The following is a 12,114-nucleotide window of genomic DNA, read 5'->3' on the forward strand; positions in this document are numbered from 1 at the left end:
GGTAAGTTCTGATTACATGGCATACACTTTGTGGGTAAGTTCTGTTTGACATTAAGGTAATGGTCTCGTGGAAATATTCCTTGCACTTCACAGGAACATTCCTATGAAAATGTTAGTTAATGACCTAATGAGACCCTTAAGGGAATGTTTGTTGTTAGCAGGGCGTATGAAGGTTGTTTAAAAGTTGTGAACCCGTACTAGGTCAGTTTGGTGACATTCAGGGTGTGCCAGAGTGACACACTTCATGAGGTAAACACACCACACACACACACTTCATGAGGTAAACACACCACACACACACACACTTCATTAGGTGAGCTATACTAAGAGTGCGGGCCTTTAGAAGAACAGGTTCACTCTCAAGCCTTTAAAGGTCACTGTGCAGCTATCGTCACCTATACCTCATTTATATGGGCTTTATTTGTGCTTGCATGAGTGTGTTCAGGACAGTTTGAGTTTCTACTATGCTCTACTTAAGTCAAATGTGCTGAATGCAACACTGAAATGTGTTTCTCAATACGAGTACGTTCTCTTCAGGCTCACTCCCACTCAGGTAGCAGGCGTGCATCTGCATATCCTTATTTTGTTAATCATCGTATTGTCCGTGGCCGGCCATATGAATGTTTTACACACATGACAGAGAGTACATAGTACATATATTTAGCTTCCCTTCTACCATTAATAAGTGTAGTTATTGTGTAAAAACAATGAGTCAATGACTAGGACTCCACCCCTTCATGTTCCTGACCTCAACAAAGACAAGTCAGCCTTTGTTATAAATTAATACTGTGTCAACTTACCAGGACAAGTCAGCTCTCACAGTGGTTGTGTGTGTGTACACACTTGTCCGTGGTTCTTGTGTTTGTACATGCATGTGTTTTTCCACTCTTCTTCTCTGGACACACACAATTCTCACAGACTCACAAACATCTGTGTTTGTATGGTTTACCCTTGGGAATAAGAGAGCACTCCAAACGTCATTCATATTCATTAGAGGCCTCAAGTGGTTCTTTATGTACTCCTGCCCTCCATCCCTCCCCTCTTTCGCTCCCTCCTTTCCCAATTGTTCATCCTGGAAACTGCTCCTCTCAGCTCACAAAGGCTCACTTCTCCTTTGGCCCACCCTCCTCTCCTCCTGTCTCTGGCTCCTCATCTTTTTCTCTCTTCTGTCTCTCCACTCACCTGGAACCTGGGCTTGAGAGCTGAAGGTGTGGCTCCTCTCACTGTGTTAGCTTAGCCAGCCTTTAATTCCTGAACCTTCTCATCAAACACGGTCAGGTTACGGTCGAGCACGATCAGTCCACGGTTAAATACAGTCTTTCTGCGTGTGGTGGAAGGTGTTCACATAGTGAGGTGAACCTGACAGCATGAAGAAAGTGTACAGCATGTTCAGCCTGAACAAAACCAAGGAAGAGGAGGCAGTTCAGGCCATCTGTATCAAGGTATCTCTGTTCTAGTTTCTCTTTGCTATCTCTAGTTCAGTCCATCTGTATCATGTTCTCGTCTCTCTGTGAAATCTCTAATTAAGTCCGTCTGTATCCTCCCCTGGTCTCTCTTCTTCTGCCTTTCTGTGGGATAGTGGTGCTCTTTGGAACGCTTAAAGTATTGCTTATGCCAAAAGGACAGGATCACATTGGCTAAAATACATGATTAAGGGAGTTCAGGTGTGTTATATTTTCAAGGGAGCGCTGTACACAACATTTGAACATGTTTAGCAGTCCAGTGTTTCCCAATTTCTTTGAAATATTTCCTATAATTAATTACAATATGTGTGAAATTATTGTCATGTTTTGGAAGGAAAACTAAGTGTTAAATGTGTTGGAATGGTGCAGGCATATACCGTTCTTTAAAAGTATTAATGTGAGTAGACCGCTGATTGGCCCATTTTCCCTAAAGAATCTTAAGGCTAAGTTCATCGTTAGAACCTTCATAGGGGCATCGTTAAATCTCCAAGATGTTTCCAAAAACAATCATTATTAAAAGGTAAATGTACATTTTTCTACTTCATATTAGGGGAGGCAGGGTAGCCTAGTGGTTAGAGCGTTGGGCTAGTAACCGGAAGGTTGCAAGTTCAAATCCCCGAGCTGACAAGGTACAAATCTGTCGTTCTGCCCCTGAACAGGCAGTTAACCTACTGTTCCCAGGCCGTCATTGAAAATAAGAATTTGTTCTTAACTGACTTGCCTGGTTAAATAAAGGTAAAAAAAATAAATATTCATCATCTCAGTTGTAAAGAAAAACATTGATAACTTTGTATTTGTAATCAACTTTGAAGTTATTGGTGGTCACAGAGAGATAGAACCACATGGTTTACCTGGAATCCTTGGGACGTCCCTACCCCATTGAAATTTACATTTAAAAGGGTTAAGGTTAGGGTTTTGTTTAAGGACGTCCCAAAGATTCCGGATGGCACTGACCAATGTGGTGCGTTGGGATGCTATTGTAAACTTTAAAATGTTTAACAAGAACAAGCATTCATTGTTACATAAAATGGCAAAAAAATACAGCCAAAAAATAAATCATGAGGAATAAAGTTTGGAAATGTCTGTCCTATATCTAGGAGATATAAGAAAGCTCAGGAAATATGAGTTTTTTTGGACACATTTAGCCCTTTATTTTTGATGACACAGAACTACATGCATACCTCCATTAGTTTGTATGGGTTACCTTCAGATGAGTTCCATGCCACTTGTGGGGGTTGTAGAGCAGAACGGAGAATATCATTGTGTTTGTGAGAGTCTCCATTTATATATTAGTTTGTAGCTCAAACGGTTCGGACGCTTCAGACAGAAGTTGGCACATCAGTGTTACAGACTTCAGATGAGTCCCGTGACACTTATGGGGGTCGTGTTCTATAGATGTTGTCGTGAGAAGACCGATTTTCGGGATGAATCATGGTCTGACAAACACTGCTGTAGCTTGGCCACCTAACACCGCATACCCGGATTCGGTGGATTGAGACGCAGCCAGTGGCAGCCCGTCACCGGCTGCGCCCCACCTGTTTAGCCCCCCTAATATATATACATACATACATACATACATACATACATACATACATACACACACACATACACACATAGTATATTTTTGTAGTTGTTGCCTGTCTTGCATGTTATTTTGTCATTAACATATCAGTTTGCAAACAATGTAAAAAAAAAATCAAATAATAATCATTGAGTTAATAAAGCAGTCTACAAACTTGGTCTCTTTTTGCTTTCTTGAGTAAGGCAGCTCCAAAATGCAGGTGTTTCAGGCGAGCTCAGTGCTTTCTGTGGTGGTGGGGCAGCCAACGGAAAATACAGAGCGTAGGGGTTGGTAATGTTCATCGTCATGTATCAAGTCGACAATCTACTGGCAAATCCTTTTCAATCCTTGTCATATGAAGAGAAATTATGAATAGAAATTACAGATGAAACGTATCGGTGCTCATCGGCCATTGGACATAAACATTACACAACAAGTTGGAAATCGCAAATTCAGCAATGAAGGATTTGGAAGGAATCAGTGGCTAACTGCAAGTATTGCAAAGTAATCACTAGCCTTCTATTCAGTGGAGTGGGTGTGGGGACCCAAGTCTGGGTTTAAGGACCTCTTTCCCAGCTAAAAATAAACATTCAACATTGGCCATGCTGTCAATCCAGCATGACTTCTGCAACGCTCAAAACAACTGGAAAATATGGAACTGAGAAATCTGACATTGAGTTCACAACAACTAGGAACTTGGAAAAAAAATGAGCTCCGACTGAGAAAATACGTTTTGAACGGTCATCCAACTCGGAATTGCAAGTCGGGAACACAGCCTTTCTAGAGCTCCGACCTGAAGATCACCGATGACATCATGATTCAACCTTGTTTTTTTCAGAGTTCCCAGTTGTCTTGAAAGCACCATAAATCCAGAAACTTTGATGTAAGTTTGTTAACAAAATTTTCCCACAAAAGGACCACTGCACCACCTTCCTGTTCAATTGAGCACTGCACAACAAGGTGAGTCCAAAAATGTCTTGTATGCTGCTTTGTAAATGATGTAATATGCCAGGGATATATGTATATTGTCTGTAGCTAAGAAAGTATATATAAGTGTATGTTGTGAAGTAAGCTGTTAGTAGCCCATGTGCCTCACCCTAATAATTTGATCACTTTTCCCCTCATAATATTGTAGACTGTTTTGACTTGGTGGTGCACATGTAGCCTATAGCCTGTTTTAGAGAAATGTCATCATCAAATATTGTAAGATTTTTCATTGTCCACCTTTATTTATCTTACGGTTCTAAGTTGGTGTACAAGGAGAATACTGTAATGGTCCATGTTCTGAATTACGTCCGTCGTTAGATGACTGAGACCAAAGAGCAGCATGGAAAGTGTTCATCGTTTTTAATACTGAACTGCGACAAAACAACAAAATACGAAACCGAACATAAAGTTCTGGAGGGCTAGACAGCAACTATGCAAAAACAAGGTGGAAAACAGGTTGCCTAATTATGATCCCCAATCACAGACAACGATAGACAGCTGCCTCTGATTGAGAACCATACCCGGCCAACAAAGAAACAGAAAAACTAGAATGCCCACCCAAATCACACCCTGACCTAACCAAATAGAGAAATAATAAGGCTCTCTAAGGTCAGGGAGTGACAGTATGTATATATTATTGAATCATGATAAATATTGTTGTGACAAAAGATGAGACATGAATGGCCAACATTTTATTGGGAGTTGATACATACTGCACATACAGTTGAAATAGGAAGCTTACATACACTAAGGTTGGAGTCATTAAAACTCATTTTTCAACCACTCCACAAATTTCTTGTTAACAAACTATAGTTTTGGCAAGTCGGTTAGGACATCTACTTTGTGCACGACGCAGAATTATTCCAACAATTGTTTACAGACAGAATATTTCACTGTATCACAATTCCAGTGGGTCAGAAGTTCACATACACTAAATTGACAGTTCCTTTAACACAGCTTGGAATTTCCAGAAAATTATGTCATGGCTTTCGAAGCTTCTGATAGGCTAATTGACGTCAATTGGAGGTGTACCTGTGGATGTATTTCAAGGTCTACGTTCAAACTCAATGCCTCTTTGCTTGACATCATGGGAAAATCAAAAAAAAAAAAATCAGCCAAGACCTCAGAATATTTTTTTTTAGACCTCCACACGTCTGGTTCATCCTTCAGACTACAGTTTGCAACTGCACATGGGGACAAAGATCATACTTTTTGGAGAAATGTACTCTGGTCTGATGAAACAAAAATAGAACTGTTTGGCCATAATGACCGTTATATTTGGAGGAAAAAGGGGAGGCTTGCAAGCCGAAGAACACCATCCCAACCGTGATGCACGGGGGTGGCAGCATCATGTTGTGGGGGTGCTTTGCTGCAGGACGGACTGGTGCACTTCACAAAATAGAAGGCATCATGAGGACGGAAAATTATGTGGATATATTGAAGCAGCATCTCAAGACATCAGTCAGGAAGTTAAAGCTTAGTCGCAAATGGGTCTTCCAAATGGACAATGACCCCAAGCATACTTCCAAAGTTGTGGCAAAATGGCTTAAGGACAACAAAGTCAAGGTATTGGACTGGCGATCACAAATCCCTGACCTGAATCCTACAGAAAATGTGTAGGCAGAACTGGAAAAGCGTGTGAGAGCAAGGAGGCCTACAAACCTGACTCAGTTACACCAGTTCTGTCAGGAGGAATGGGCCAAAATTCACACAACTTATTGTGGAACGCTTGTGGAAGGCTACCCGAAAAGTTTTACCCAAGTTAAACAATTTAAAGGCAATACTACCAAATACTAATTGAGTGTATGTAAACGTCTGACCCACTGGGAATGTGATGAAAGAAATAAAAGCTGAAATAAATTATTCTCTATATTATTTTTCTGACATTTCACATTCTTAAAATAAATTGGTGATCATAGCTGACCTACGACAGGGAATTTGTTCTTGGATTAAATGTCAGGAATTGTGAAAAACTGAGTTTAAATGTATTTGGCTAAGGTGTATGTAAACTTCCGACTTCAACTGTTTGTCATGTTTAACTGCCGTAAATATGGTGCGTAGTGGTGCGCATGCTAATCGAGTAGCATGCTAATCGAAAGCCATTTTAATTTGTTATAGATTGTTTTTTTTGTATGCTTAAAACCCTACCAGTCCCAAGACACCAGCAAAAATATGCTTTTCATTTATCAGCATGTCCAGCCCTTAGATTTAGCCTCACAATTAATTGTTTACCATTTTATTTAGAACATGAAACAATTTGATATTAAATAGTTGCATTCATGAGTTTTTATTTTGAACATTTAGAGCAGGTTCCTGTGGTTGGCGGTTGCAGTAAAAAAGAAAGTTGTACTTTTATTTTTGTTGTTGTCTCTGGGCCGTGAATCCTGAATCTAGCATGAAAGAGCATCCTTGTAGCTGTGTGGGCTTATATCTCAAAAATGCACCCTCGCCTCTCAGAGGTTAAAGTGGAACTGACAGCTTTATAACTACTTTGCAGATATGAAACAGAATGTAAAATTCCCAGTTTATGCTTACAAAACCAACTTAAAAAAATAGGTTTTAAAAATAGGTTCTATTTGACTCGAAATTCCATGATGTAGACTAAGGCATTGTTGGCAGAATAGATGGTAACTATCAATATATGACTAATATAGCTAATTCACCAATAAAATTATTGGTAGTCCAACAAATATTGCTCTCTGGTCGTAAATCACAACTGGCCTGGTACATTGTTTACCGCCTCCAGCCATCCTGGATGCACTGTTTTCAGTTCCAATGACACAATATTTTGGACAAAAACTGACAAATGTAACTAAGGCTGGGACTGTCAATACAATCAAACTAGCAAGGGCATTGACCTCAAGTCAGTCATAATGTGGAATAGGTTAGCTTATCTATTTATGTAGCAAGCTAAAAAACACAGAGCCTAACTAACTAGCTGCAGGGAGGATGCCATGTCATTGGACAAGTGGGTGATGGCAAACTTTCCCCCCCATATAGTTTTTCGGTGGTTACAGCTAGAGATGCAGGTGTCATTTGGTTAGCTAGCAAAAAAATGCTAATCCCTTTGCTAGCTAACTATGCTGAATTTATGCTAACTGTGGATAGATGTTAATCTCTTAATTGTCAATCAAATGTACTCTATTTGGCATCGATCAAATGAGCAAGGCAGGCAAATTCCCATTCAGTTGTCAAAACATGGGTCGGGACAAGCATACATTGGCAGGCAGGCTGCAGAAGGGCAAGCAGGCTACTAATCCCCCTTGTTTATTAGTGGAACTACAAGCTGAAAATGTTTGGGAGGGTTAGATGGTTTATCTAACGTTACTGTTCCCTCATTAGATTTTAGCTCATCTTGCTCTGGCTAACAGTTGTTGATCTTAAACACAACTGAGGGAGAGATAGCCTACCTATTCATGGTAATTTTGAAAAAATAGACTTGTAATGTTTCCAAATGTAAGAGGACTCCCGTGGTATTTACATATTTGCAGAAATCCATTTAAGTGTATTTTGGGGAATACTTTCTAATGATCTAAATGATCTAAATTAGTTGTTGTTGTTGTTGTTACTGCCTGTAAACACACAGTCCAGTTCAAAATGAATGATGGCAGGCCAGTGTGGCAAATAGCTCATTTGCATGTAGGTCTACTGTAGCTCTGATTGGCTATGGTGCACCGGTCTGTGTCGTCCAGTCCTGGACAAGTCTGACACATTTTTATTAGGTTTTATTTACTGCAGTGTCTATAAGGGTGTTTTCACACTTGGTCCCAATTGTTGTGAACTCAGTGCTTTTCGCTTAATATTTTGTGCAGTGTGAACACTCAAAAGGAACTCAGGCCCCTCGACCATCTCTCGAGAGGTCGTTTGAGTTCGGTTTGCTTGAATTCCGCGATTCGGTTCTCTTTTTTTAGGGCAATGTGAACACAAAGCTCCCCAGGTTCACCATTCCCGCACCACACACTAGACTACTGCAACACTGTTTTCTCTGCAATAACCCCTCACATTGGTGCCACAAAAGAGAGAGGAGGATGACGTGCAGGTTCGCTGACAAAAAAAATGTGTCCTGTTTTTGGATATTGATGCACAGAAATTCCCAAATGCGTGTGGAGATTTTTGTTTAAATTATTTGTTTGCAATATGTGATCTACAGACTAAGAGAGCTTCATCAGCTGTTTATTGATTGTGTGGTTTGAATAGTTTGAGAAGACAACATATATTTGGTGAGAATCACAACATGGGGTACAACATTATTCTAGGTCTTAAAAGGGGCAGTAGCCTACATCGGGTGTACAATTTTCAATTACAGCCTTATTTAATCTGTAGTTACTCTTCTGCTATTTATTTTGTTACCAATGATATTTACATGTTAATAGTATCTTCTGATTACAATTATTATGTCTCATCTTTTAGCTATCTATTACCTTCCAAAATATAAGTAGGTATATCTAGCTTCTCGATAACACGTTCTGATGGAATGGCACGTTCTGATGGAATGGCTTGTCCTGAGCTTTGTAAAAAAAAAACTGTGTGCATTGAGTGGATGTTGGAAATAGACATTGGTTACTTTCTAAACATAGCAATGTGAACTCAAAGATAGGCGATGTGAAGTGAACTGGCAAAATAGTCGAGTCCTCATTCAAAGGCAAGTGCAATGTGAATACAAAGAAAAATGTGTTATTTCACTTTATTAAAGAGGACTGAGATTGGTTCTTTTTAAGAGGACTATATGTGAAAGCACCCTTAATTGTTCAAACGCACGGCTGCTTTTGCACACCATATTGCTTTAGAATATTCACACATGCCTTACTCTGTCATTCCCAAACATTCTATGAAAGTATGAAAACGACCAAATTTTACTGTTCGCTTCTCAGAAAATTCCTAGTGGTGTATATGAACAGATTTGAATAAGAGTTCATGTTGCTAAAATGCTGTCAGTTCCACTTTAAAAGCCCAGTGCAGTCAAAACTATGGTTTCCTATGTTTTGTATCATATTGTACAGCCGATGAAACTGTTACTGTAAAAGTCAGTATTATTTCCTTATCAAAATCAAATCACATTTGATTTATCACATGCACCAAATACAACTGGTGCAGAATACAGTGAAATGCTTGCTTACAAACAATTCCCAAAAATGCAGTTTAAAAAAATTAACTATTAAATAGTAACTAACATATATGGAATCATGTAGTAACCAAAAAGGTGTTTAACAAATTTGAGATTCTTCAAGGTAGCCACACTGTGCATTGATGACAGCTTGCATACTCTTGGAATTCTCTCAACCAGCTTCATGAAGTTTTCACCTGGAATGAATTTCAATTAACTGGTGTGCCTTGTTAATGTCACATGGGATGACGCTGGTGAGACGAAGCAGGTACGGGGAGTCAAACATTTAATAAGGAACGGACATGGAACGAGACAGGAACAGCGTCAGCATATGAGGAAACACAGACAAAAAACAATCAATGTAGAAGTGGGGAACAGAGCTGGGGAACTGACAAATATAGGGGAGGTAATAACAGGTAATTAGTGAGTCCAGGTGAGTCCAATATCGCTGATGCGCGTGATGAGGGAAGGCAGGTGTGCGTAATGGATGATAGGAATGCGTGATGCAGGGCAGCCTGGCGCCCTCAAGGGGGTCTGGGGAGTAGACGTGGCGGTAGCAGACGTGACAGTTAAAAGTGAATGTGGAATTTCTTTCCTGCTTAATGCGTTTGAGCCAATGAATTGTGTTGTGACAAGGTAGGGGTGGTATACAGAAGATTCCCCTATTTGGTAAAAGACCAAGTCCATATTATGGCAAAAACAGCTCAAATGAGAATAAAGAAACGACAGTCCATCATTACCTTAAGACATGAAGGTCAGTCAATGCAGAACATTAAGACCTTTAAAAGTTTCTTCAAGTGCTGTCACAAAAACCATCAAGTGCTATGATGAAACTGGCTATCACATGAGGACCGCCACAGGAAAGGAAGATCCAGAGCTCCCTCTGCTGCAGAAGATAAGGTAATTAGAGTTAACTGCACCTCAGATTGCAGCCCAAATAAATGCTTGACAGAGTTGAACAGACATCTCAATATCATCTGGCCAGAGGAGGCTGCGTGAATCAGGCCATCGTGGTCGAATTGCTGCAAAGAAACTATTACTAATGGACACCAATAAGAAAAATAGACTTGCTTGGGCCAAGAAACATAAGCAATGTACATTAGAAATGTGAGATTTTTGGTTCCAACTGCTGTGTCTTTGTGAGACGCAGAGTGGGTGAACGGATGATCACCATATGTGGTTCCCACCATGAAGCATGGAGGAGGTGGTGTGATGGTGTGGGGGTGTTTTGCTGGTAACACTGTCTGTGATTTATTTAGAATTCAAGGCACACTTAACCAACAAAGCTATCATAGCATTCTGCAGCGATACGCCATCCCAACTGGTTTGTGCTTAGTGGGACTACCATTCGTTTTGTTTTTGTATGTAGAATAATAGTGAAGACAAAATTGCTCTGGAGAAATTGCTCTTTGCTAAGAAGCTATTTCTGTTTCTTTCATTAAAAGCAAATCACAGTAAGATACTTAGTTGTTACCCAGAAATGATTTGATATGGAGATTAAAAACGGCTGCATTAGACAGTTAAGTGCAGGCTGAATTTACCTACAGTATATATCTTTATGTTCAATGTAAACAAGTCAGTGATTGAATGTGTAGTCTCTTTCAACAGCCACAGTGTCTAAATAGAAAGAGAGCCATATGGGTCAGGTTGGTACAGGTTATCAGTAAGTTGTACAGTCTTTCTACAGTGTGTAGTGTTCTACCTCCGAATCCCATCCCCTCCCCCCAAAGCTCTACCCTGCTGATGCATTCACACCTGAAGGGATCCCATAGGACAGCTTGTAAACAGAACACAAGCTGTAAACACAAGCTGGAAGGATCTAGTGGAAGGGGCTATGGGCTGTTCAGGCTTGGGGCTATTTTGTCATGGAGAAGGTTAATGTGAAGGTGGTGCCATGTGTGAGTTCATTGATGGACAAATGAGAACTGCAGGCCCTACCAGTGGAAACACTGCCCTTATGTGGCAGACCAGGGGAACCGTCCAATGCCTCAGTTCAGCTGCTCAGACAAGGAAGCCATACAATATAAATACATGTAGGCTACAATACAGTACATACAAATGGTTTATAACTGAAATATCTGATTAAAGTTACACATTGGGGCTTTCTGTACCTCTATGTGCGTCTCTCTCTGAGTGCTCACCGCACACAGGAGTGGATTCTGCTTCTAGCTCATAAGAAACTTTGCAGTATTTTGTTTTGTTTTGTCCGTTATTTCTTACATTATTAGCCCAGGAAATGTTCCTTAATTCCATTATTTTACTTTTAGGTTATGTGTATACTGTTGTGAATTGTTAGATATTACTGCACTGTTGGAGCTAGAAACACCTGTATTTCGCTACACCCGCAATAACATCTGCTTAATTATCATGTGTATGTGTACAAATAAAATTTGAGACTGTGACAGAGGGAGCAGACACTAGGCATGGCTAAGTGGGCATCTTCCACCACAACGGGTGGTGAGACAGAGAGAGGGACAGTGGGACGGAGAGAAAAAGGGAGCTTTGGAAAGTGAGAGAAACATGGAGAAGGGAAAGAGAATGAAAGTGGGTGACCATGTCATGGAGAGTGTGTTAGGGAGAGGGAGAAGGTGTGCAAGTGTTATCTATGATGAGAGTGAGAGAACGAAGTGAGCCTCTTGATAAGATGACCAACATTCCTGCATCTTCTCTCTCTGTGTTTTGTTCCTTATGTGGAGATCGAAAGTTGATATAATGCCTTGGAGAAGCGGTGGATGTACTGTAACCCTGGTGTCAGGCTGACCCGGTTTGTTTGGCTGGTCTCAAAAGTGATTCTCTACCTCCCTCTTTCTCCACAGCAAATCCAGTTTGCTGATCAGAGGCAGGATTTTAACCAACGTCTTGGTCGTCGCTCCCGTTCTTTCTCCCAGTCCTCCACAGATAACTACAACTCAGGTACACACACACCTGCTTTGTCGGCACGGTGTGTTTTGTCTCTAAGTGTATAGCTGCCCATGTCTGGCTGTTGTGCCAGCGGGTTG

At 40.5% G+C, this 12,114-nt stretch overlaps 1 protein-coding gene across 1 annotated transcript in view; it reads left to right on the forward strand.

Annotated features, from left to right (window-relative positions):
- Window positions 1–1,059: 1,059 nt before the first annotated feature.
- The window catches only part of LOC135525266 (putative adenosylhomocysteinase 3), a 35,290-nt gene continuing 24,235 nt past the window's right edge, over window positions 1,060–12,114 (forward strand). The window contains exons 1-2 of the mRNA XM_064952984.1: window positions 1,060–1,442; window positions 11,932–12,028. Coding sequence (XP_064809056.1) covers window positions 1,368–1,442; window positions 11,932–12,028 — 172 coding nt within the window. The 5' untranslated portion in view covers window positions 1,060–1,367. The remainder of the gene's footprint in view (window positions 1,443–11,931; window positions 12,029–12,114) is intronic.

This window comes from Oncorhynchus masou, chromosome 31, assembly GCF_036934945.1.
Source record: "Oncorhynchus masou masou isolate Uvic2021 chromosome 31, UVic_Omas_1.1, whole genome shotgun sequence".
NCBI classification, from domain to species: domain Eukaryota; kingdom Metazoa; phylum Chordata; class Actinopteri; order Salmoniformes; family Salmonidae; genus Oncorhynchus; species Oncorhynchus masou.